Here is a 27,524-nt window from a genome sequence, read left to right as displayed (position 1 = left end):
ATTCACACAATAAAAAATCGTGTTCTACCCGAATTTGGGAGCTGCATATGCTCCCAATTTTTGGTTGTGTGGAAGCAAGGTAGGAGGAAAACCTGGGTAGAAGTGATTGTGTGGAAGCAAGGTAGGAGGAAAAGCTACCTTGCTTCCACACAATCACTTCTACCTTGTGTGGTATACTTGTGACCATTCTGTGGAATATGGTTGCAAAACTCTAGGTACTTGTGATGTAGTTAGTGGCAAGTGTCAGAACTCTTCTCCTCGTATGCTTATGCCATGTTATGAACCTATTCCACTTGTAGAAGAATTTTTAAAATTAGTTTCTCAAGACGTACTAAACAAATCTATCAAATATATATGTAATGAGCCCCTGGTGGCGCAGTGGTAAAACTGCCGCCCTGTAACCAGAAGGTTACAAGTTCAATCCTGACCAGGGGCTCAAGGTTGACTCAGCCTTCCATCCTTCCGAGGTCGGTAAAATGAGTACCCAGAATGTTGGGGGCAATATGCTAAATCATTGTAAACCGCTTAGAGAGCTCCGGCTATAGAGCGGTATATAAATGTAAGTGCTATATATAGATATAGTCCATCTATATGTTGTCTTTAAAATGGTGAATACTAGTGAAGTTATTCCAACTCTACCTCCTCTACTACAATGCATAATCTCTCTGAATTTTATTTTAATTCTTCAGAAACTGCAGTTTTTTTGCAGTGCATAGAGTCATGAAAAGCTTCCAATAATTTTCCCTCAGCATGGCATTCCAGCTTACTTACATACAGGCAAATAGGATACACTATCATTACTTAAAAGAGATTTCTGAGTGTATCATATGAGGACCTTTAGATATGAGAGTGAACAAAGTTTCATTTATTCCGTATTCCCTTCATTACTACCCAGAACCCTGTCTGGCTGTTGCTATTTTGCTAAAACCATTCTTCTAAACTTTCAACACAAACTGAGATTACATATATGTCAAGATCAGTAAGTGTTTCTTACCTAGTGGAGGCTGAAGCATTCCTCCTTTCTTCTCACAAGTTCCAATCGGTTGTATGTCAGATGAATCTACTAGCCTCCAAAAATCATTTTTGTTGTCACTTCCATCAAGCCGCAATCTTAATCTGGCACCCGTGATTCCAATAACTGTAGCTATACACACTGAGGTAACGTTACGAGGATCATGAGCTTCCAGTTTCATACCCACTTTGAAATCATTGCTAGGTGGAATTCTAGACTACAGGAATGGAAAGATAAGGCATTTACTGAACTATTTTGCCAGGAGGAATCAGTAGTACTTTTCTGGCCATTTGGTAACTTTTTCTGGATAGTCTGGAAGCATTATCAGGTTTTCCAACCACTGCAATTGCTTCTCAACTTTTTGAGCCAAAGTCAAAGTTCAGTTCAGATTATAATCGAAACCATCATTTAGATTATTGTGAATAAGCCTGCCCCCTCCGCTTGGGATCGCATACTCCCCTCCAAATACCAGGAGTAGGAGATCAAAACCTTCTGCTTTCACTTTTGAACTAACCACATTCAATAGTTCCCTATTACACTCAAACTCAGGAAACTGTGGCTTGTTAAAACAAAGTAGGGCCAACCTGTGGTTTGATATCCAAACCAGAGTTTGAACAAACCACATTTCCTCCAGTTTGGATGTAAGAGGGAACTGTCCTTAGTTCAAAAGCAAAAACTGAAGCTTTCAATTTTTGAAAGATAGGAGAAGAGGACCCATGCAAGTCTAATCAGAGGGCAGGCTTGTTCATAATAATCTAGACCATAGTTTTCATGATTGACTGAACTGGACCCAACTGTATCTCTTCAGTTACATGGCTGGAAAATGTCCAAATAACTAAATGTTTTATTCTGATACCTAGGGGTTTTCCAGTCCTAGGCTATTATTCCATGTGCATAAAGTATAATTATATAACACTATTCAATGTACAAAGCTGTTTACAATTTCTATTGTATCTTCAAAATAATGCAAAATGAAGGAGAGTCTAACATATAGTAACACACATAGAACAATCCAGTGAACGTAATGGCTGAGCAAGGATTCGAGCCAGAGTACTCACATCCAATATTCATGTGATTCAGTGTACCAGATTGGTTTCTTGCACAAATTCATTCTTTTGTTGGCACTTCTGCCCTAGACTTGTTTACTTGCAAGTTGTCCCATTTTTAATAGAATTTATTTCCAAGTAAGTACAGTTCTCATCACAACCTTAGAAGACCTATAAAATGTTCAGTATCTTCCTAGCAGAATATTTTCATTTATGTGACTAATACTGATGGTTTTTAAAGTCACTGGAAATATATTTTTAATCTAACCTTTTCTAAATATATAGAGAAAGAACAGATAAAATATCCATCTATGTCTATATTAAATGAGAGCAATTCAAGAAGCTACATTTAAAAAGAATATAAGACTATCTCTTTATTACCCCACCAATCCATTTATTATTTATTACAGTTATAGACCACCCCATCTAAAGGCTCAGGGCAGTGCACAACATGTTCAAAAAGACATAAAAACAAACACCATCCCAAACACACTGCTTAAAACAATATAAAAATAATTTTAAAACAATTCAAACCATTTAAAACCAATCAAAACACTTTAAAACAATTTAAAAACCTTGAGAGGCCAGGCCGAACAAATAAATTTTTAGGGCTCTCTTAAAGGCCAACAGTGAGCCTAAACTGTGGATATCTGCTGGGTGTACATTCCATAGGCCAGGGGCAACTACAAAGAAGCTATAACACATAACAAGCAAGTATATTCATCATTTAAATAGTTTACCTGTCTGAAACAATGTGAGGGAGCAGCTAGGGATCCTGTTTCTTTCAAGTAGTTTTCCCAGTTAAAATACTCTAGAAAAAGGTATGAAACAAACACTTTTCAAATACATTGTTTTAATTACATAGAAAATATATTGGACAAAACGCAGATCTCCATCTTAGCTCAAGAATGTCTGATATTTCCACTCCACCCTGAGTGCTCTGAATGGGGGACATTCCTCCCTTTTGTTATTGAGTGAGGACAATCCTTGTCTTTGTCATTGAAGGGACACATCCATAAAGCAATAGTCCTAAACCATTTTTACACCAGGTATCAAGCTCTAACCAAACCTACCTTTAGACATGCAAGTTCAGACCCACTGAGGAGGAGAAACCTCCAGTTTGGAGGGAAAACCTGAATGGGCCAGCATTATATTAAAGATACGCTGGCTCTTTCATTGGCTTCCAGAGCTGTCTATCTCTGGAAGAGTGTGCAAGCCCTCTCCTTCTTTAATCACTATAAAATAGCGTTAACCTGTTTATTTAATTTGGTTAATTTTATTACTTGTATTTTACATTGTATATTTTATTGTTGTGAGCCGCCCCAAGCAGTAGTGTACTGGTGTGACAGGGTATAAATATTTTTAATAGATAGAATAAAATAAAATAAAATCTAGTGTGCGTCGGGAGATGGCAATGGTAAACCCCTCCTGTATTCTACCAAAGAAAACCACAAGGCTTGTGATCACCAGGAGTCGACACCTACTCAACGGCACAACTTTACTTCTTAGTTAGTGTAATATTTTGTATTTTCTTTTTTCTTTACTCTTTGAATTCCTGTGTGCCATCTTCCCCTACCTTCCCCAATCCTTTATTCTATGTGCAACCCTTATTTACCTAATACATTTCATATACTTAGAAGTGGCATCTGGTTTTAAAGGTTCTGGAGGATTACTTACAAAACCCTTCCCCATGTGCCTTGTAAGGTCATGCACTACTGTTTTAGTTTTAGAATAATAAATGTTTGTCTAGAGCTGGTGTGTGGACTCCAGCTGTACAATGTATGCAGGTCCCAAGCCAGGCACTTCTAAGTTATTGAATCCATGTCTGAGCCTAGTCAGTGGGTTTAGATCAGTCTTCAGCTAGTGGCAGCCTACCTCGAAGGAGTGGTGTGTGCATAAATTGGAATCCGAGCAATATTTCTACTGAGGGTAGATCCCATCAAAGCATAGAGTAATGCCTGGTCCAGAGTGAGAGAGAGAGAGAGAGATGGACCTTCAGTCTAAGGCTGTTCACACATGCAGCCAAGAGTAGGCTAAGGCAGCCAAGCCCACTCTTGCCTGTGCGTGTGAAGCCTCAGCAGCTGAGTGGCTGCCAGCGGCACCAGGGCAGCAAACCCACTTGCACAGCCACCCTCTTAAATGAGGATAAAGGAGGACTTGCTCTCTTAACCTCATTTCCCTGCTTGTCTGTAGCGTCGGCTGTGTTTAGCTGGTGCTGCGGCAGCGACAGGTGCCTGCCCATCACTGCTGGGATACCCATCATGCCCAGCAAACTCATGCAGTGCATTATGAGGGTTCCAAGGGCCAGAAGGATGTATCCCCGTTCTCCCCCCCCCCCCCGTGCTGCTGGGGGCTGCAAGCAACCGTCTGGGTGGGTGGTCCGCCTGCCCACGATCCGCCTGCCGAGGGATCGTCTGCGAGGAAGATACGTTTGAGCAGGCTTCCCTATCTCCCTCCAAAAGCCCTCACTGATTGTGAGAAAGGGCTCTGTATGTGTGTATTCTTCCACCACTTTTAATAGATGTCATCACTTGCGGGCGAGGAAGAAGTTGGCATTCAACTATGGAGACCACGAGGATGCAAAGAAAGTTTTTCAGGTATCTTTCAGGTATATTTTTACACTTGGGGATTATGAGGTTTTTCTTCCCATATTTAACTGTTGGAAGAAATTAATGGATCTTACTGCATTTGAGAAGGAAAAATAAAATAAAATGTTGTGTTCAATGTTCTGCAACTCCACGCTCCAGGTCAAGGTCAGCCTTAATAAGGTCAAGTGCCCTGTGGTGTTTCATCCACCATCCCCTCATAATATTGTTTAAATGCCATTTTTACTAATATCAGTATTGGGGCAGTTATAACATGAGGAATCAAACAGATCCTACAAAATGCTATCACAATACTATAATTCATAGAAGCATTTTCTCCATGCTTTCATGTGAATAGACAAAATTGCTAGTGTATGCATTCAACTCCCATCAACCCCAACATATTATTATTTTTAAAATGTATACTTTGCCAATTGTGAGTGCAATGTGAACTCATGAGCTATATTCAAATTAAGCCTCTAAAAATGATAACATATTGCCACCTAGTGGTTTTGTTTGATAATACATAATTGTCTGTACATTGCATTTTCTGAGTATTGATCCCATGTTCTGCTGCTAGTAGAATTCTCCTCAGGATTGTTCAAGTAAAGCAATTGGGGACCTCTCTTAGCCCAACATTACATTTGAAGTATGTTTTTGTTTGTTCATAGTCTACTGGTCTTTTATTGTGAGATAAACGTCATGTGTTGAGCTGTGATCATTAGATGACAGAATATTGGAACATAGGACGCTGCCTTATACTGATTGAGACCATTGGTCCATTTAGCTGAGTATTGTCTACATAGACTGGCAGAGGCTTTCCCAAGGTTGCAGGCAGGTGTCTCTCTCAGCCCTATCTTGGAAATGCCAGGGAGGAACTTGGGACCTTCTGTAAGAAAGCATACAGATGCTCTTCCAGAGTGTCCCCATCCCCTAAGGGTAACATCTTACAGTGTTCACATGTAGTCTCCCATTCAAATGCAAACCAAGGTGGACCCTGCTTAGCAAAGGTGACAATTCATGCTTGCTACCACAAGATCAGCTTTATACACACACACACACACACACACACACACACAAAATGGGAACACAGGAAATAGCCTTATACCAAGTCAGACCATTGGTCCATCTAGCTCAGTACTGTCTCTACCCAGACTGGCAGCGGCTTCTCCAAGGCTATACCAGAGAGGGAATTTGTTTCAGACTTCACTAGTAACCCACTAATCTCAGTTTCAGACTTCACTAGTAATCCACATGTCTAAGACTAAAAGTGTTCTAATTTGGGGGACAATATTGAAGTAGTTCAACCATACTAGACTGCATTTGACACTAAATTGCAGCTTCCTAAGTAATGTGAGGGCATGAGATCCAAATTATCTTTTGTATGAAAGTCTTTGTCATTTATTTTGCCACATCCCAACACCACCTCAAACTGTTTACCACTAATCCTTGAGGGAAAGTGACAACAGTATCTTGAATCTTATCGTATCAAGCATAAGTGAGCAAAAACTGAGGGAAGTCATACGTATACCCTGGAAAACTTGTTTTAATGAGCTCAGAGGAAAATTAGGTAAGATCCCATGACAAGAAATACTAAAGGAGAAAAGAGACCAAGAGGAATTCGAGATTCTGAAAATAAGAGATACTGAAGGCACAATTGCAAACCATCCCAATGAGGAGGAAAAATGGAACACATCTGAAGGAATCAATGTGGATATAGACACTACCTGAGAAGCAAAAAAGGCATGTGTAAGAAACTAAGGAGAGGCATATAAACAAGGAACAAAACAAACGAGTAGCCTGAATCTGAAGGGATGGCGTCAGAAAAAGTAAGGCTCAGAATGAAACGGGGGCTTGTGAGGGACAACGCAACCTACAGTAAAGAGTTATTTGCTATACTTGAAGCAAGAGAAAAGTTAAGGAAGCAGTAGGTCTGTTGGCTAGAGAAAACAATGAAACAATAATGGCTTACAGAGAGAATGTAGAGCTGTTTAATTGAGGCTGAATAGTGGTAACAAAAAGCATAGTAAAATTTATTGTATATATATGAACCTATGTGCCACAATAGAACATCACCCTAAATTATTTTTTTAAAGGTTTTGTAAATTGTGGACGATGCAAGTCATTTAATGGTACTAGAGAAAGACATACTGTTCTGGTAGCTCCAGGTCTTAACATTCACATCAATTTTGGAAGATGAATACAACTGAAGGAAGCCCGGGCAGATGTGCGGCTCATGTGACTTGCCTCGGGGGGGGGGCAAGGCAGTGGGCCCCCAGACAACTGTCTCCCCTTGCCCTATTATAGTTACACTCCTGATACAGAGTTGGATACCCCTAATCATTGTGTTACACCACATAATCATACTATATTTCCTCTCTTCCTACTACTTTCTTCTCATTTCCTTTTTTAAAAAGATTATTGAGAATCTTATTTGTTTGTCTGTTGCATTTGTATGCCGCCTTTCTGCCTTGTCCATGGCAACCAAGGCAGTTTCCAATATTAAAAATAAAATAAAAAGTTACATTAGATTTACAAAACAGTGTTGTCTCAGGCTGTTGATGGTCTTTTCAGGACAAGAGCTCCTTGGCCAGGGTACCTCCTTTCTTGCCTCCCTCTCAGGGCAGAGTTCTTTCAGAACTATATTCCCTTCTTAGAATGACAATTACACTTTATCGGTAATGGCTGAAGATGCCCTTGTTGATTGGTCCTAGAAAAAGAAAATATCTAGGAGAGGGAATACCAGAAAAAGGTCTGGGAAGTCCTGTTGAATGCTGGGTAGAGAGAGAGATGGCAGTGGGGTTATATTAGGGTAGACTTTCACAAACTCCCATTGTGACAAGAAGTTACGTCATGATCATCATCAATTTTTTACACTTGAAATACAGACAATAAGGCTATTCACACGCACGTGCAAAACCAGGCTAAGGGAGCCCAGCCTGGTTTTGCACGCATGTGTGAACTGCTGGGATCGGGCCCGATCCCAGCGGCTACACTGTGGCAAATCCGCCTAAGTAGCCTCCCTTTAAAATGAGGTTAAGGGAACGAGCACTCCCTTAACCTATCACTCAGGAAGGAGGGAGATCCCAATAATGCATCACGCACTTGCATGATACATTAATGGAGCTCCAAGGGTGAGGCGATGGCACCCCGACCCTCGAATGCAGAGAGCAGCCGCCAGTCATTTGGGCGGATGATCCACCCACCCAGGGAAGCAAGCATGATCATCTGCAGGGAGGGTAAGTGTAACCCACTCTCCCCACAGACTGCCCTAGAGTTTTTCTCACTCCAATAAATAACAACTCCAATAAATAACTACTCCATAAGAGCTCCAATAAATAACAACTAGCCTATATCAAAATTGACTGTATGCTTGGCATTTGGAAAGGCCCTGGGCTTTTTTTCTTTTTAATAACACATATTGGCTGTTTCAGCAGTACTCTCAATGAACTCTGCTGCTTTCCACATTTTTGTTTCTTAATTTTGCTCAATGAATGTGCATCTGTTCAGCTTTTTTCTTTGTTCTTTTCCAAAATGAATCTGACTTCTTTACAACTGCTCCACTCTGTTAATGCATGGGTTTGTATATGCTTTGGATGCATCCTTTGCTTAGTTTTTGACATCTACCAACCTTTTATAGTTGTCTTTCTGGATAGAAGAAACCTTAACACCTTCAATTACCCTCAGTCTAAATTTCTAGATGGCTATTAATCTTCATGGGTGGACAACGATACACACATGGTGGAACATAATATTTGCGCTGTAGTACAAGTGCAAAAATTATGCAGACAGAATTGTGTGACAATAAAACCATTATATAGAAATGGCCTGACTGTCATACAATTCTGTGCCATTTTTGCATTTACATTATATTCCACCATGTGTGTAATGTTGCACAGCATGTCAGCTAGTGTATGACAATGTAAATTTTAATTCAGTCTGTTTTACAAACATTCCCTTTTGTTCCCTCAGTTTTATTTTTGTCCACCAATTTTTATGCCACTCTGCTCTGAACAGTTATTAACGCCTGGAGTGTTAATCCCACTACACCTTTATGTCAGTCTTTATTGGGCTATAAACTGACATGGGGTTGTCACCCTTCTTCTCTCTAGATTTGGCTGTTACAACGTAAGCAGCGATATTTTTTGCACAATTTCTATCTTTGCACTCACATTCATGTGTTTCATTTAACCTTAATTATGTTATTACAATTCCTTTTCTAGCATTCAACAACTGCTGCTATCCAAAACTTGGACATCTTATCTATGTTTTTTTCTAACTGCCAGTGAGTAATAGGAGGGCTTTGCTCAGGTACAGTCCTTGTCAGAAGGGTTTGGGGGATTTTGGTTTTCTTTAAAAACAAAAACACCAAAGTAACATTTTCCTGCATACCTGGGGATTCAGCCCCCATCCGCACAACTATGCAGAAACCCCTGCCATGTATGGATGGTCCTTACTGCTCTACTAGTTGGCATAAGGCCATCAAGTTCATTTTAGGGAATTTATATATACAGCTTATAGTGGAAAGGAAAGCACGTATTCTAGTAGAAAGATAGCACACATTTTTTGCTCCTTCTGGAAAGAGAGTTTAAAAAATAAAATCATCATCATCATCATCATCTATAATAGAAGGATTGGCAAAACCCAGGCACCAGGGAGCCATGGTGCATAGAAATCTAACCATGACACACAAACTAGGATATTCAGAGGAAGAGTTATTTAATAAAATCTTCATTTGCACCAAGCTAAATATAATTAAGTATACTACTTATATAGTACCAAGTATAGGATATACAAGAGGCCCTCTTTTTTCCTCAGAGGTTCCATTCCAGTCTATTGCTACAAACACAGAAACTGCAAAAAAGGAACCTTGAACCAATGGGGATTGAGGATTAGGTTCCTCAGCACTCTTAAATGTGCTCAAATAGCAAAAAAAAAAAAAAAAAGGTGGGAAGGGGGAGAATAAGAGGAGGAAGTGCATTACCTTGCTCCCCAACTCTCCAGAAATGCCTCCCAAAACTCCAGATCCTCAGGTTTGGGGTGGTAGGTTTTTTTATTTGGGTGTGGGGTGGTAAAAAAGTCACAAAATGGCCACCAGAAGTGACACTAGAAACCATTTCTAGGTGGCATCAAACCTGAAAATACTGGAAAATAGCACTAGTTTTAGCATGGGAACAAAGAAACCAGGTCTCTATAGAGTGAAGAGCTGAAAATAGGCCTATTTTGAGCCCATGGTCACAAAATCGGTTCTCTATAACCCACCCGCAAATAACAGAAACTATGATATGAGAACCTGTAAAAAAGCAGGGTCTCCTGTACTTAATAAGTATTGTTGCTAAGTAAGTATATTACTTGAAAAGGGGATAAAGAGAACCCCATTTACCCATCCCCTACACAGTGTCCATCACTAAGCCTGTTAATTTTGTCAAGTGTCCATTGTCTGGCTCCCAAATTCTTGGGCTGGCTCCTTGATCCAAAGGAAAGTTATAAAGGCCTGCTATAATATTTTAAACAAGTGATCACAAAGTTTACATTCAAGTTACAAAAAAAGAACAGATTAAGGACTTTACATTAAACAGAGATCACAAAAGCTCGACAGCTGCTTAAAAGCAGCTTTGGGAGGGAGATTTGGAGCAGAAAAATGGTGAGATGAGGGAATGTTCAATGCCCCTTGTTGTCAAGAAAGCCCTTGTTTCTCCACTCATAATTTCCACTAATTAGTGTCCATCACATAGACACTTTTCTTTTCTCTCAAAACAATCATTTAGAAACTCATGGAAGGGTGAAGCGGTTTGAAGGCAATTTGGAGTGGAGATTTAATGAGGAAATGTTTATGAAACCCTCTTCACTGCTCTGTTCCAAATCCCCCTTCTGAAAGCCTTGCAAACATATATAGAGTGATTGATCAAGTGCCATCAAGTCGGTGTCAACTCTTAGCAACTACATAGATAGCTTCTCTCCAGGATGATCTATCTTCAACTTGGCCTTTAAGGTCTCTCAGTGGTGCATTAATTGCTGCCACAATCTAGTCCAGCCACCTTGCTGCTGGTAGTCCTCTTCTTCCCTTTCCTTCAACTTTCCCCAGCATTATGGACTTCTCCAGAGAGCTGCGTCTTTGCATAATGTGTCCCGAGTATGATAGTTTGAGCCTGGTCATTTGTGCCTCGAGTGAAAATTCTGTATTGTTTTGTTCTATGATCCATTTGTTTCTTTTCCTGGCTGTCCATGGTATCCTCAAAAGTCTTCTTCAGCACCAAAGTTCAAAAGCGTCAATACTTTTTCTATCTTGCTTCTTCAAAGTCCAGCTTTTGAATCCATAGAGTGTCACGGGAAAAACCATTGTCCAAATGATTCTAATCTTTGTAGGTATAGACACGTCACAGCATCTAAATATCCTTTCCAAGGCCTTCATTGCAACCCTACCAAGTGCTTGTCTACAGAGTATTTCTTGGCTACTGGATCCTTTACTGGTGATGGTCGATCCTAAAAGGCAGAAGCTATCTACCACTTCAACGTCTTCATTAACAATTCTGAGGCTGGTTGCTGTACCCGTTGTCATTAGTTTAGTCTTCTTTACATTTAGTCATAGTCTCATTTTTTCCACTGTGTTCCTTGAGTTTCATTACTAGAGCTTGCAGATCATCTGAATTCTCAGCTATCAGAGTGGTATCATCAGTGTAACGCAGGTTGATGTCTCTTCCTCCAACTTTAAAACCATGCTCATCTTCTTCAGCTTCTCTCAGTATATGTTCAGCATATAAGTTGAATAAAGAAGGAGAAAGTATACAGCCTTGTCTTACTCCTTTGACGATCTGGAACCAGTCCGTTTCACCATATTCTAGCTGGACTATGGCTTCCTTTCCTGTGTATAGGTTTCTCATGAGAACAAGAAGATGTTCTGGGACACCCATTTTGCTAAGGATATTCCACAACTTGACTTGGTCGATGAAATTGAAGGTCTTTCTGTAGTCAATAAAGCACATATTGACTTCTTTTTTGTATTCTTTGGCTTTCTCAATTATCCAGCATGCATCAGCAATTATGTCTCTTGTTCTTCGGCCTTTTCTCAAACCAGCTTGAACACCTGGCATTTCCCTTTCCATGTAGTGCTCTAATCTGCATTGGATGATCCTGAGCATTATTTTGCTAGCATGTGAAATTAGGTTTGCGCAATCTGAAGTCTCTTTTCTGTGGTATGGGTATATAGACTGCTTTCTTCCAATCTGTTGGCCACGGTGTTGTTCTCCAAATGTGCTGGCATAGTTTGGTTAGAGCCTTGCTTGATTCTGCTTCTGTTGCCTGCCATATATCTGTAGCTATTCCATCAATTCCTATAGCCTTCCGACTTGGTGATGACCAGAGTGCTGATCTAACTTCATCTTCCCGTACTAGAGGTTCTTGCAAGTAGGGAATATCTTCTAGAGTATCTTGGATGTTGACGTCCCTGCTGTACAGATTTTCTGTATATGCCTTCCATCTCTGTTTGATCTCTGAATCAGTTACTATCTGTCCTTTGGAATCCCTTAACATACCAATTCGAAGTTGGAACCTCCTTCTGAGTTCAGAGATCTTGAAAAACAACTTGCCTTGTTTTTCCATGTCTATTTCCATCCTCAAGGTCTTTACAGATGTCATTGTAGTACTGCTCCTTGTCTCTTATAACAGCTTTCTGAAATGCCCTATTAAGTTCCTTCTTGAGGTCTTTATCTTTCTTGACTTTGGCTTCTCTCCTCTTCTTGGCAATTTCCACCGTCTGTTCTGACATCCATTTTGTTTCTTCTGTTTCTTGGTCTTTGGCAGTCTCTTTTCACATTCGTCCTTAATAACTTCTTTGATTTCATTCCACAGTTCCCCTGGTTCCCTACCAATGAGGATCAGAACTTCAAAGCGGTTCCTGATGTTTTCCTTGAAAACGGTGGGTATATTCTCAAGATCATATCATGTAAACTGGATAGCTTTGTTTTTCTGCTTTAGTTTGACTTGGAACTTGGCATGAGCAGTTCGTGATCTGTTCCACAATTGGCCCCCAGCCACGTCTTTGCTGTTATAACTGAGCTCTTCCACCTCCTTGCACCAATAATGTAATCAATTTGATTTCTGTGTACTCCATCTGGTGATGTTCATGTGTATAGGTGTCGCTTTGGTTGTTTGAAGAATGTGTTAGCAATGAAGAGATCACTGGCTTGGCAGAAAATAATAAGTCATTCTCCTGCTTCATTTCTGTTTCCTAGGCCATACAGTCTGACTGTGGTTTCCTCCTTACCATTTCAAACTTTGGCATTCCAGTGTCCAACCAGTAGCAGCACATCTTGCTTGCATGTTCTGTCATTTTCAGACTGAACTTGAGCATAAAACTCATCAACTTCCTCTTCTCCTGCATCAGTCAATGGGCATAGACTTGAAAAACTGTCATGTTAAAGGGTTGTCCACAAAATCTAATTGATATTAGTCGATCACTGACCACATTGTACCCAAGTACTGTCATTGCTATATCTTTCCTGACTATGAAAATGACACCCTTCTTTCTTTGTTTTTCGTGTCCTGAGTAGTAAACGGTATGATTTTCTGACTGAAAGTGTCCTATTCCAGTCCATTTTAATTCACTGATGCCCAAGATGTCACTCTATAGTTGATTCATTTCATCTTTCACTGTGTCGAGCTTTCCCATATTCATGTGTCTTACGTTCCACATACCCACTGTAATTCTGTCTTTGCAGCTTTGAATTTTCTTTCCCACATGGCAACAACCGCTAAATGTCCAAAAGGTTTTAATCTAACCGTGTCATAAACACTATCAGTAATCTGAGAGATCCTCAGCTCTTCCTCAGTAGCATAATGAGTACCATCTCACCTGAGGGGTCCATCATCCAGCACTACGTCAACAATAATTCTATTTTGTCTATCTATGTGTTACAATATCTATCCATAGATTACCATAGATTATCCATAGTATCCAATATATATCCATAGGTTACAATAATCTATCCATAGATTACAATATCTGATTAAGAAGATGCATTTTAAAAACTCTCATTACTGGTTAGTCAAACTATTTTGAAGCGTAACCTCTTCCTCTTCCAAACACAAATGCATTTTGAAGAGAGAACAATTGTAGATTTATGCTTCATTTGCCATTGTTGTTCCTGAAAGGGCTGGACCAAAATACCCTCCCATTCATAAGCAGCAAAAATTTGAGGTATTTCAGCAGTCTTTTGGGAGGAGGACTCTCTGTTGTAGTGGAGGCATAGCTCCTCCCAGCAGCTGTCAGTTTTTTCCACAATCACCCTCAAGATATACTACATCATCACATGGCACTGTTCTGAGGAAGAATCTAGAAAAAAATTGTGGCCATGATTTTCCCCCCAATAACTCCATTAGAAAACTGCCATGAGATAGGGATGCGCAGAACTGGTTCAGGATTGAACCAGACTACCACAAACCAGGCTGGTTCAGGCGGTTCTTTCGTGAACTGGTTTAGGATGGTTCATCGAACAGAACCGCACCAGCCGGTTTGTGCACACCCCTACCATGAGATGGCGTAACATGACTCTGGGAGATGGGGGCCACTATGGGAATAAACATTTGAGAAATTGCCCTAAAGTACAATATTGTATAACTGCTGCACTCTGGCATTATATGAGTAGCTTGTGCTCATCAAGCCCTGAATCTCCGCAACCTAGCACTATTGTTCTGCTGCAATGCTTTTAATAGGTTCTTTGCAGACAAAATTTCTTGTATTCAGGTGGACTTGGACTCCACTGTTTTTTCAGTCTATTAGGATGGTGTCCAGCAATCCCTCCTGCAGTATTAGATTGGATCAGTTTAAATCTGTGATGCCTGAGGACATGGACAAGCTGCTTCAGGCAGTGCAGCCTACCACTTGTTCTCTGGATCTTTGCCCAACTTGGCTGCTCCTATCTAGCAGGGAAATTGTTGGAGATGGCCTATTTAATATCATTAATTCATCGCTGAGGGAGGATAGGATGTCTCCTTGTTTGAAGGAGGCATTGATTAGATCACTTCTTAAGAAGCCTTCCCTAGATCCTTCAGTGATGGATAGTTATAGGTCAGTCTCCAATCTCCCATGATTGGGCAAGGTGATTGAGAGAGTGGTGACTAACCAGCTCCACGCAGTTTTGAAGGAAACTGATTATCTAGACCCATTTCAAACTGCCTATAGAGCAGGCTATGGGGTTGAGTCTGCCTTAGTCGGCCTGATGGATAAGCTTTACCAGGAAATGACAGAGGGAGTGTGACTCTGTTGATTCTTTTGGATCTCTTGGCTGCATTCTATACCATCAACCATGGTATCCTTCTGGATTGCCTGGGGGAGCTGGGGATAGGCAGCTCTGCTTTGAAGTGGTTTCGCTCCTATCTCTCAGGCAGATTCCAGATGGTGGAGCTTGGTGACCGTTGCTCTTCGAAACGGGAGCTATTATATGGAGTTCATCAATGCTCCATTCTATCACCAAATGCTTTTTAACATCTACATGAAACCGCTGGGTGAGGTCATCAGATCTGGTGCAGAATGTTATCAGTACGCTGATGACACCCAAATCTATTTCTCCTTATCATCATCATCAGGAAACGGCATCCACTCCCTAAACGCCTGCCTACGGGCAGTAATGGGCTGGATGAGGGATAACAAATTGAAGCTGAATTGAACCTAATGGAGGTGCTCACTGTGAGGGATCAGAATCTAAGGGATAAGTTAGATATTCATGTGCAGGATGAGGTTACACTCCCCCAGAAGGAACAGGTACGCAGCCTGAGAGTGATCTTGGTTTCCAGGTCTCACCATGGTATCTCACGTGGAGGCTATGGCCAGGAATGCTTTCCATCAATTTTGGCTGATTCGACAGCTGTGTCCATTCCTTGATGAAAACTATCTCAAAAAAGTGGTGCATCAGCTGGTAACCTCCAGGCTTGACTATTGAAATGCACTCTACGTGCGGCTGCATTTGTACATAGTTCAAAAACTTCAGATAGTTCAAAATGTGGCAGCCAAACTGGTCTCTGGGCTAACTCGTAGAGACAATATTATGCCTGTTTCGAAACAGTAGCACTGGCTGCTGATATGTTTCCAGGCAAAATACAAAGTGATGGCTATTACCTTTAAAGCCCTGAACAGCTTGGGTCTGGGCTACCTTAGAGAGCGCCTCCTTCTGTATGATCCCCATCGCACATTGAGGTCATCTGGAGTGGTCCAACTCCAACTGCCACCGGTACATCTGGTAGCGACTCGGAAATGGGCCTTCTCTGTAGCTGCTCTTGGCCTATGGAATGCACTTCTGGCAGATACCCGCAGTTTAGTCTCACTGTTGGCCTTTAGGAGAGCCCTGAAAACCTATTTGTTTGGCCTGGCCTGGCAAGGTTTTTAAATTGTTTTTAAGTATTTTAATTGGTTTTAAATGGTTTTGTTGTAAATATGTTAGCTCGGCTAACCCAACAGGATTTACAACCCCCTTCAGCACTCCCCCTGTGAGTTAACAGAAAGTAGCAGCGAAGCTACACAAAGGAAAATAAAAGGCTCACAAAGAAAAATAGTAAATGAATTAAGTCCCCTGAACTGAACTAGGTACCCGCCTCTCACAATAACTGAGTAATAACTGAAAAGAAAACAAAGAGCAAAAGAATGAAAGAACGAAGGACACCAGAACAAGGAATTAATGGAACAAAGCAGGACAGCATAAACAAGGGCAAACTGGAACTCAGAAAAGTTTGGAATTCAAAATAGCACACAGTCTGCAGTCAGTGAAAGTTGCTAACAGCATCTGAGCAATTGACAGACTGCTAAATATATATGGCTCAAGAGAACCAGCAGCCAATCAGGCTTCCCTGAGTCAGCACTTCTGCTTCCTCTCTTGTGATCTCCTGTGCCTGCATGACTCCCACTGAGCTTCCCTCTTGAGACATCTTCTCAAGACAGGTGAAGTCCCAGCCTCCTCCTCCTCATCAGAAATCATGTCCGGCACCTGTTCCAAATCCTCAGCTCCAGAGTCTGGTCTCCCTGCCAAATCCTGTTGCTGTGCCTCTGAGCCCTCACTAGCAGGCAGATCCTCCCGTTCCTGCTCTGACTCTTCTGAGACAGAAGTCTGAGCCATGACAGGTTTTGAATTGTTTTAAATTTGGTTCAAATAGTGTGGTTTAGATGGTGTTTGTTTTATGTCTTTTTAAACTTGTTGTGCACCACCCAGAGCCTTTGGATGACGTGGTCTATAAATGTAATTAATTAATATAATATTTATATTATATTAATCAATTAGATTAATAAATAAATAATGCAACTGCTTTATAGCTCTGATGGCTGAACTCTGGGCTAGGTGAGTAAAATGCTATTATCTAGTCCCAGAATGGTGCAATACAATACAGGGAGAAGGACCTGCCCCTATCTACACTGGAAGGGAGAGTCTAGGAGAGGGGGATTAGGCATAAAGAATGCATGCCTTAATATTTATGCATAGTTTGATTTCTATACTGCCTTTCTTAAAAAAAAAAAAAATCCCAAGGTGGTTTACAAATCACATTAAAATACAACAATATTTTTTTAAAAAACACACACACACAAACTCAAAAAAGAACTAATACAACACACCTACACAAGCAGTAATGGCAAAACAATAAACAACCTGCATCTACTAAGGGTCAAAGGTCTGGGAACAAAAAGTTATTTCTCTCCTCAAGGCATCAAGGAAGGCCAAAAAGTACACATGATCTAGGAGAACAACAACAATTGAGGTCCTGTCCCATATGCAAGACAATCAAGCTGCTCTAAATGCTAGCACAAGGGATAGGGTCCACCTGACAAGCTGATTGGGAAACAGAAACATTTGGGAGCAAGCAATCCATCAAATATCTAAGGCCCAAGCAGTTAAGGGCTTAAAGGTTTATATAAAGGTTATTAGAAGCACCTTGAACTGGATCCGAAAACAAATTGGCAGGCAGTGTAGCTCTTTTAAGATGGGTAATATGGGCTTAATGAATAGTTCCAGACCAAGCCCTGGAGACTTTTTGTACCAGCTGAAGTTTCCAAATAGCCTTCAAGGGCAGTCACACATAAAGTTCTCATGAGCAGCCCAACCCTGGCTAGGGCAGCCCAGCCTAGATTGGGCTGCTCATGTGGAGCGGCAGGGTTGAGCCCGAGCCCCATGCTGCCCTTGCAGGTGGGCTGACTTTTTACCCCAGCCTTCAGCCGGTGTCATGTGTGTGCTCGGGCTGCATGCACGGGGGATTCCCCCAATACAGCTGTAGTGACCAGTCTCCCCTCCCTCTAAAGAGTTAACAGGAAGTGAACCCTTGTTTTGACTGATAGGGTGGTGAACTCCAGGGCCCAAACAATCAGTACACCTGGTGGTTGGGACCTAGAGAGCTGTTGCTGGGAATTCTGGGATGAAGAAAGGAAGTCTCTGCAGGAGGAGCAGGGGACATGCAGCAATGGAGTTTTGCTGCAGCTGGATGACTGTAGTTCCTGGTAGGACAGGATTGCAGAAGGCTTGATTCTCATCAGGAGCTTGGTGAGTTCAAGGGAAAGAGACAAGGCTTGTGGCTTTGGGAAGTTTAGTCTAGAGAAAGTTTGTTTAGTCAGACCTTGCGTTAGAAACTTATATTTCTTTATGTGTGTGCTTTGTATATCCCTGATACTGTTCTATTATTGTTTACCTGCAATGTGATTAAAATAAGAAACACGAGACTACACTGAACCCACTTAGGGCATTGCAAAAGACTCTGTAAACATCGAAGTGTGCCTAAATGCAACCTAAAACGGAAGCCTAAGACAACCTATTTGTGTAACCTAAGTATTTTTGAGTGTATTTAAAGCTAAAAGCCTCAGATGGAAGCAGTCTATAGTAATTGAATAAAACTGTTTTTGTTCTTTTTTACAAGCCTCTCAGAGTTGGTTTTTAACTCAGGAAGAAGGGGGGCAGAAAGGGGAATTTCTCTCATGCAAATATGTCCTCAAGCACTCAGCAGCTCTCAGTTTTCTCATCACGTGTAGGCATACACATGAAAGAGGTCTTTTTGTACTTGTCCAATAGCAAAATTAAGAGAGTTTTCCCTGTGATATTCCACCCCAAATCTCAGGGGAGTTCAGGCTCTGTAAATAAGGGCAGCATTTTAAACCTACCAGAAATACAGAATAGTTTTATGTGAAGCCCACCCAGGCAGCTCAGCAGGGATGACTAGGCAATTTCTTTCCCTCATGTGAGCTCTGAGAGAAAGGCTTTGATTCCTTACAGTACCATGCTCATTATGCGGTGCATTGTGGTATATCCAAAGGCATATCACATTATCCTGGCTTCTGGAGATCCACGCTGCTCAAAGCAGCATAGATCATGTGGGTGCGCAATCTGCACATCCCATAACAAACATGGTCTGGGGGAAAGGTAGGTTTGTCTCTGCCTTCCCTCACCACCACCAACCCTGGCCGCCCTCCCCACTCCAGGATTAGTTTTGAGAATAGCCTTATAGAATGGATTGTGTAAATCCAACTGCAATGGGACCAAGGCATAAGTAATCATGGCCAGATTTGCCTTCTTGAGAAAGGGGTGAAACAAACAAAACTGTACAAAGGCACCCCAGGTCATATCTTCTACTTGGGCTTTCAGCAGCAAGTCCAGATCAAGCATTACTGTGCATCTGTGTCATGCCCCCACTCGAGGACATTGGAGAGGAGTGGGGGGCAGGCGACTTACTAGAAAGTCGGGAGGTGCTTGAGGAGGAGCAGGCCAGTGATGTGAATGGGGAGGTAAGTGAGACAGGCCAGGGCTTGTGTTTGGTGCAGGAGGGGCCAGCAAGGCCTGGTAATCTTTGGAGACAAGGTTCAGGATCTGAGCCAGAGTCTGAACGGCCACTATCTCCTTGAAAACTCAGACAGGGAAAATGTCAGCAGCAGGTGAGGGCATTATGGAGGAGTAGTTGGCTGGCGAGAAGACAGGGGCCGGATTGAATCTATGGCAGCTGGCGGAGGTGGAGTGTTGATTAAGTGCACGTGGCTGCCGACTATAAATTGGGCAGCCTATGCCTTGAACAAATGGCTGAAAACAACACATCAAATCTGCTTGGAGCTTTTGTCGGAGAGAATTGTGACTTTGGAATTTGGGCTTCTCACTCCTCACTTCTGTATTCTTAGTGAGACTGTTAAAACTGACTATTTAGCAGTAAAACTGAAACTTGAGCTACTTGCTACTGTGTCATATATTTCTGGCCAGTGTCTTCCATCGAGTGAGCTCATGACAATCTGCTCTTTCAAGTAGCGGAACCCCATCAAGAACAGGTTGAATCCCCTTATTTTGATTGGCTCTCCTACTGACTAGCAGCCCCTCTGTCTCATCTGGATTAAGTCTCGGTTTGGTAGGAGGGATGTGCACAAAATATTTCATGCAGATCTCAGGGGGGGAAGGAGGGGTGCCTTTAAAAGGAGGCACCCCACCCCATAGTACCCCATGTCAGCGCTGTTAGCTGGAAAGCTCCTTTGTGGCAGGGCACTTTGTGCTGCTTTCACGGAGTAGCTTTCCAACTAACAGTGCTGTGATGGGGTGGCGCAGAGGAAGTTTGCAGTAGGGGCAGGTAGGACCTTCCTGCCTCCTTTTAAAAGGTACCCCTTGCAGAAATGTTTCGTCTGTAGGGAGCCAAATCATTTCAGCACCTCTTCAAAGGTGCCCGAAATTATTCAGGCACATCCCTATTTGCTAGTCCACATGTAGCCCATTACTGCCTTCAGTCCCTGGTTCAGGACATTTATTGCCTATGATCAAATGACAAAGTTTGCTAGATTTGGCTTATTTTAAGCTAAATTCTGGGTCATGGCCCATTTGACCTACGAGTATACCCCTTGGGTTCTGGCAGCCTTGGCAGAGTGTCATCAGCACATTGAGGACACTTCAGTCCAAATCTCCAATTTCTCCCAGTAGTTTCATGTAGACATTAAACAGCACAGGAGACCCTAGCTTTACAAGACCCCATAGGCTAGAGGTCAAGAGGTTGAGCAGTAGCCCCCTAACACCACTTTCTGGGCTCCTCCAAGAAAGAACTAGAGGCAGTACAGACTGTATCCCAATCCCATGCCTGAGAGCAGTGCAGTAGGATACTGTGGGCAATGGTAGCGAACACTACTGAGAAGTCCAGCAAAACAAATTGGGACCCACTTCCCCTGCCTACTTCCCAATGTAGGTCATCCAACAAAGCAACCAACACAGAATCCCATTCTAAGCCCAGAACAGAAGCCATCTTGAAAAGGGTCTAGATAATCTGTGTCATTGAAGATCCTCAGCAGCTAAGGGTTATTAGGAACACATACTCAGCTCTATTCTCACTTTGCATTCCAGGGTAATTCAAGCTGTTAGAAGCTCTGTTCTCTTTATAGCTTAAGGAGTCCTTGAAGGTGTGACTAATTAGAACAGGAAGAAAAGTACTTTCTTCAAATCTAATTAATGCCTCCCCACCAGCCTTTTAGCTTCAAAGTTGACATAGCCTTTAAAAGCCTGTTGTGTTCTAGGCTGGAGGTGGAATAGGTGTTGGCTGCAAGGCTTTCCGTAAGAATTCTCAGTTGCTGCCTAGATGGCACTTTACCTATGCTGCCCAGCTTTTTGCTATCGCGACCTTGCTATTTCAGCAATCATATACTAGCATTTGGCTCTTCCTTTTTGTCTTAGTGTCTCTTCCTTTTTGGAAGGTTCCCCGAGCTTGCTTGCAAACCCTAAGCTGATCTCAGGTTTATCTGGGGGATCTCCCATAGCATGGAAAACACAAATGAAGGGGGTGATCTAAGTTAGTGTAGTAAGCATCCCAAGAAGATCCTGATCATTTGCTTCACTTTGCTTTGGCAGAAAGTTCAGCTAAAGCAAGGTGTAACTGACAAAGAACAAAAGATGCCTCAAGGGCGTAATGGCCATTAGGCAAGGGGAGAGAGTTATCTCTTGGCCCGCTGCCTCAAAGGGCCCCCCAGAGGCCAGTCGTGCACACCCGTCCACCATGGCTGCGGTGGCCATCCGATTACAGCTAGCCACCTGGGTGGGCAGCACAGTGGGCGGCGGCCTCAGTGTGGTGAGGGCGGCGATTGGCGGGGTTTCCCTTGCCTTCAAGGCAAGACCTGAGCAGCTGTGCCTGTGCGCCCTCTCTCTTCCCATCCGGGTGGGGGCGGGTCAGCAGCCGCCTACCTGCTTTGTCCGGCACCGAGACCATTTCCAGGATGCCCCAGCCTGTTGTGTCCCGATCCACAACCATTTTCCCCCACCTGCTGCCACCTCTCTCTCCCCTCTCCTCCACCCTCCATTCCGCCCCACTCCAGCCAGGTCTCCTCCTCCTCTCCATTTCTGGCCTCAAACCTCATCCAAAATCTCCTGGGAAAGCCCAAAGTCCCCTTTCGTGAGAATTGTGTATCTGCTGGTGGAGGGGGAGGGCGGCAGTGTAGCCGTCACAGGAGCAAAAGCCACCATCGGACGCAGCCAGGATTGTAGGCAGATCTCACAGCAGAGAATGCCACTGGGACGAGAGAGTGCAGTACTGTAGCCCTAACTGTTTTCTCAATTTTCACAAGACCTCTTTCAGATAAGTTATTTCTTTGTGATGCATCTGAAGTGTTATTAATCATAATTCGTAAATTGTTGCATTGATAGTCATATTAACTTTAGTCAGTACTAGATAACGCCAGTTTATGAATAAATGTGCAACAAATTTATCTCCCAGATGTCCTATATAGCCAGCATCTCTGCCCACCCCCCACTCCCAGTGAGAAGCAGACCCTTTCCATGGCACCAGGAAGAGTGGAAGGGGCTGGTACCGCGTATGCGTTCTCCATTTAATTTTGTTCTTATTAACTGTCCACAGCGGTGTCGAAATGTAATAAATGGATGCCATTAGCCAGCAAAAGCTTTCCAAATATACATGCAGGAAGTTGGGAGGCACACAATCTCTGTGTGTGTGTGTGTGCCTATGCCTGTGCCTACCCTTCTCATTTAGCAGACATTTTTCCATCCCTCTAAGTGCTGTTTAAGCTCACTAAAGTCCAGAGAGTTGGACTCAGACTTGGGAAATGTGTGTGCTCAACTACCATTCACTGAGGGAAAGTCACAAATCTGTCAAACTTAGTTCCCCATCTGCATAAATGTGGCCCAACCCAGCCTTGCTAGACCATTGGAAGTATTTGTCCATGGTTTGTCTTCAGACAAATGCTGGAGGCATGGACAGCAAGAAGGTGGTGCTTCTGCACGCATCAGCATGGGGATTAAACCCCAAGGTGTGCTCTTAGGACACTGTGCATGAGTACAGTGTCCCTGCTTTATTTTTTTTAAGCATCTGAAGAGGGCTGTAAGTGTTGTATAAGTGTTGTATAAATTAGTGATAGTCAGCTTCTTTGACCTTGGGGGCTGGACAATCCAGTGAGAGGAGCTGGATCGCATGCCTCCATTCTCCATGCATGCATTTGAATGTCTCTAAAGAGTCCTCGTGTGTACATGCATTGGGCTCTCTCCACATGATTGGGAATGCTGCTTTTTCAGGTTTCCTGATTGCTCAAGGAGAGCCCGCTGTGTATACAGTTATGCATGCAGTTCTGTGCAGTGGCCCGTTCACTGTTATGAACATGGTCACTTGATGTTCTGGTCATTATGTGTTGACTGCATTTGTGAAGCAGGCTGATAATGCTTCTTGGGTGATGAGTGGGATCTCAGTATGCTAATAAAACAGCACAAAGAGCCTTACAAGGTAGGCCCCCTGCCACACACATTTGGTGGATGCAGAGCTGAGGCCAGATCAGATTTCTCTCTAATTTTTTTCATCTGTGTGTGGTATGATTCATGTTCTAGGCAGCAGTGTGATAATACTAGTTCTACCATACTAATTTGAATATTGAAGTATTATCACTTTCAGTAACTGTTTGATGAAATATTGCCTTGTTTTTATTATACTTTGTAATAAAATAGAGCAGAATTGTAAAATACACTTCTTTTCCCTTCCATATTTATGGTGCTTATATATTTATTAGAAACATTTAATATACCACCCACTTCAAAGACTCCAGGCGGTGCACAAAAACATGCAAACAAGGCAACATTAAAAATTCTAAATTAAAAACTAAAGTAACTAACAAAAACAAATGAAGTAAACTACAGGGCAAAAGCCCTGTATTTATGGTGCTTAGTCATTAATAACTAGTTTCACTGTTGATTAATAAGCTGCAGAAGAAGAGGAGAGGTGGGGGCGGGAGATTAAAAATTTTTTAAATTAAAATTAAAAGTTGGGTGGGGCCCACTTATTTCTTTGTCCCAGTGGTCCCCTGTGTACTGAGATCTGTTCTGCACCTAGTAGAAGGAGAAGGAGAGGAAGACAGTGAGGGACCCATTTAAAAATCTGTCTCCAGGCCCACTACAACCTTGGTACGCCCCTGGCCTCTCCTAAGTGTATCTGTCACATCTGTATTATCCCTATTGTAAGGCGTTTCCAGACTCTCCCCACCACCACCACTGCATATGAGATATCACACCATTGTCACGCCATCATTGCACAACGGTTGGTGGTGGATATAGACAAGCCTAACACACTGATTTATCATGTGGAAAAATCCTTAGTATATAATTCCCTTCAATATTCTTATACTTACTAGTGTTCAGCTCTTCTAATTAGTGCACTTTCTACAAATAGCTAATGCCACTGTTTTATATTGCCATTAAAAATTTACCAGCACCACTCTTGTTCTTCTCACCTTATGCAAAATTGCATGCTTGCTGTGTGGAGTAGTGGTGTGGGGGGCGGGGTGGAAGCTAAGCCAGAGCAACCCTGAAAAGGCACAGATTCCACATGGATTCCACAGACAGTGGGGAAACAACACCTAATGAGAACCAGTTGATATCAAATTGCTGCCTACAGGAGAGCATGTCACTAGGTTCACAAGTCAGCCTTTTTGTTTCAAGTACATTTACCCCTGCATGTCAATCAAAGTGGCAATGACTTGTTTTTCCTCAAAGAATAATGACAGAGGGAAATTCCAATACCCTGGTACTACCAGCGGAAGAGCATCTGCTTGGCATGCAGACAGCCCCAGGTTCAATCACTGGCATCTCCAGGTAGGGCTAAGAGAGACTCCTGCCTAAAGCCTTGGAAAGCCACTACCAGGTTGTGTAGACATACTTAGCTAGATTGACCAATGGTCTGATTTAATATAAGGCAGTTTTCTATGATCACATGCCACAACCAGAGATGTAGGTTTTCCAGAAAATTATGAACTTTTTCTTAGAAAATTTTCTGATGCACTAAATAGATTGTGATATTATTTAGCATGTTTGACATATTTATACTGTAAGGAGAAAACAAGCCTCCACCATATTAATTTCCCTTCATTGTATTCCAAATCAAATCAAATCTTTGTTACGGTCATTTGATCAGCAAAACACAAAGTACAAAAGCTTTACATAAAAGCAAGCTTTACAGAAAAATGGACTTGGTCAAATAAGTAATAAACTGTTAAAACATAAAACAGAACCATAACACCCGAGTTCATCCATTACATAAAACAGAGGGTTCCATGCATTATAATAATCTAAAATTTAATTCAATCCAACCCATATCTCGCTTCTCAACATTTCTTATCCTAGTCTTATTAGCCAGAAAACAATACTTCGCCACGTTATAAGATACTACATCCCTACTGTCTCTCAAAAGTAATTCCAGATAGAACTGCTCAGAACTGGGGTATGCTATTAAAAAAGGACTTATATATCTCTCCCGCAAAGTTCAATAAAACTGACAATTCAAGTTAACATGGGCTGTTGACTCCACTTCCCCAGAACCACAAGAGCAGACACACTCCGTGTAGGGAATCTTACAGTATCTCCCCTCCCGGACAGCCGTTTCTAAGGCATTACACCGGGCCAGCATCAGAGCCATCCAGAAACTAGTACTAATATTTTATTAAGGTATCTTGCTGGGCCAGACGGAGATGTTTGATTACCTAAATAAGTGTCAACCCCTGTCTGGCTTCTGTCCATCTGTTTCTTCATATCCGTAATGCGTTGGCACAGACATGATCTCGCTCTCCCATCGCCCAAAACAACCAAAGCATCGCTCTGGAGAAGCCAGAGTTGTTCAACCCCTTCTCCACATAGTATTTCCACCTAGACCTATATATATCATTCAACACTAAGGGTGCTACCCAACTGGCTGAAAAATCAACTTCAGCCAATATTCAAATGTTACCAGCCAAACACTTGCCTCCACCCAAATCCAGCCTGCTTTCAATCGTAGAAATGCACTGGAGACACCCCAGGGTAGTTGGAGCACACTTCTCAAAAACTTTGATTGGATTGCCTCCAGCCTGGCAAGGTTGGAATAGATACCTAGCTGCGCTCCATAAAGGAGCAAAGGCCGGACTTTGGCCAAAAAAAGTTTAAGGGCAGCCGGAACAAACTGTGCACCTTGCCTCCTATGAAAGGAGTTAATAGCTGCTGCTGCCCTCGAGACATTTTGCATTATATATTCCTTATGTGCATTCCTCCTAGTATTGGTCTGGAAGACTATACCCAAATACTTAAACTGTGTTACCTGTTCAAGCATTGTATTTCAAAGGTTTTTAAAGTAGAAATTTTAGAAGTGGGAAATTTTCCAGAGAAAAATAAAGTAATATTTCCCACCTCATATCTCAGGTCACAATCACAAAACAGAAAACAAAACACTATGCAAAAATCAGATGTGCTAATGGTTTAAAGGTATTGTGCATTGTCAAATTGGTGTCAACTACTGACGACCACAGAGCACCGCGGTTGTCTTTGGTAGAATACAGGAGGGGTTTACCATTGCCTTCTCCAGCGCAATATGAGATGATGCCTTTCAGCACCTTCCTATATTGCTGCTGCCCAATATAGGTGTTTACCATAATCTGAGAAACATACCAGCAGGGATTCAAAAAACAGGTTGCTTACCTGTAACTTATGATCTGGAGGTGATCTGTTGTCAGTCATAAGAAATGGGCTACTGCGCCTGTGCAGGGACCTTCCGGGTGGATTAATTAGCTCCTCTCTGGCACCCCTCCCTGCCATTCACGTGCTCCGTGCCTTTCCTTTTCTCAGCAGTCGGGCACCATTTTGTCTCAGTTTCTTGGAGATCCGTCTGATGATAGACGATCCACACTTTGTGTGATCCAGTGACCAAGTAGGTCAGTCAGTCTTGTTCCTAAAATGCTGCAGCGGGGAGGTACAGGTGGGTCTCATGATTGACAACGGATCACCTCCTGATCATAAGTTACAGGTAAGCAATCTGTTTATCTGAAAGTGGTCCATTGTCATCATGATAAATGGGTGACTAGCCAGCTTTTACCTCCATGGAGAAGGATGCAGCCATTTCACCCACTATTGAAGAACTCTCTTGAGTACCTCTCTTCCAAAGCTGGCTTCCGCCGCCATACGTAAGTCTATGGCATAGTGCTTTATGAAAGGTAAGTGTGGAGACCATGTAGCAGCCATACATATGTCTTTGAAATGAAGACCAGATAAATGTGCAGCGGAAGTAGCATAAACTTTCGTGGAGTGCACCTTTATCAGCTTGGGAGGTTGTTGATGCTGTAACTTATACATTAAGAAAATCACCACATCTTAAAAAGGACATTGTTGAACTGGAGAAGGTACAGAAGAGGGCAACCATGATGATCAGGGGCCTAGAGCACCTTTCCTATGAGGCAAGACTACAACACCTAGGGCTTTTTAGTTTAGAAAAAGACGACTGCGGGGAGACATGATAGAAGTCTATAAAATCATGCATGGTGTGGAGAGAGAGAAATTCTTTTCCCTCTCACACAACACTAGAACCAGGGGTCACTCCATGAAATTGATTGCCAGGAGGTCTAGGACCAACAAACGGAAGTACTTTTTCATACAACGCGTGATCCACTTGTGG

At 42.3% G+C, this 27,524-nt stretch overlaps 1 protein-coding gene across 5 annotated transcripts in view; it reads right to left on the bottom strand.

The window, feature by feature from the left end:
- The window catches only part of SCML2 (Scm polycomb group protein like 2), a 90,191-nt gene that overhangs the window by 40,157 nt on the left and 22,510 nt on the right, over window positions 1-27,524 (bottom strand). For 4 of the 5 annotated variants that reach the window (XR_008318973.1, XM_053306649.1, XM_053306651.1 and 1 more), the window contains exons 4-5: window positions 2,799-2,869; window positions 995-1,229 (exon numbers count right to left, since the gene is read on the bottom strand). Coding sequence is in view for 4 of the 5 variants with exons in the window: in XM_053306649.1 (XP_053162624.1) it covers window positions 995-1,229; window positions 2,799-2,869 (306 nt within the window). In the remaining variant the exon portion in view is untranslated. Of the gene's footprint in view, window positions 1-994; window positions 1,230-2,070; window positions 2,145-2,798; window positions 2,870-27,524 lie in introns of those variants that run through there. The other variant, XM_053306652.1, reaches the window with a different exon arrangement.

Source organism: Hemicordylus capensis, chromosome 3 (genome assembly GCF_027244095.1).
Source record: "Hemicordylus capensis ecotype Gifberg chromosome 3, rHemCap1.1.pri, whole genome shotgun sequence".
Taxonomy (NCBI): Eukaryota; Metazoa; Chordata; class Lepidosauria; order Squamata; family Cordylidae; genus Hemicordylus; species Hemicordylus capensis.
The sequence above is the reverse complement of the archived record's forward strand: the minus strand, read 5'-3'. Positions and strand labels throughout refer to the sequence as shown.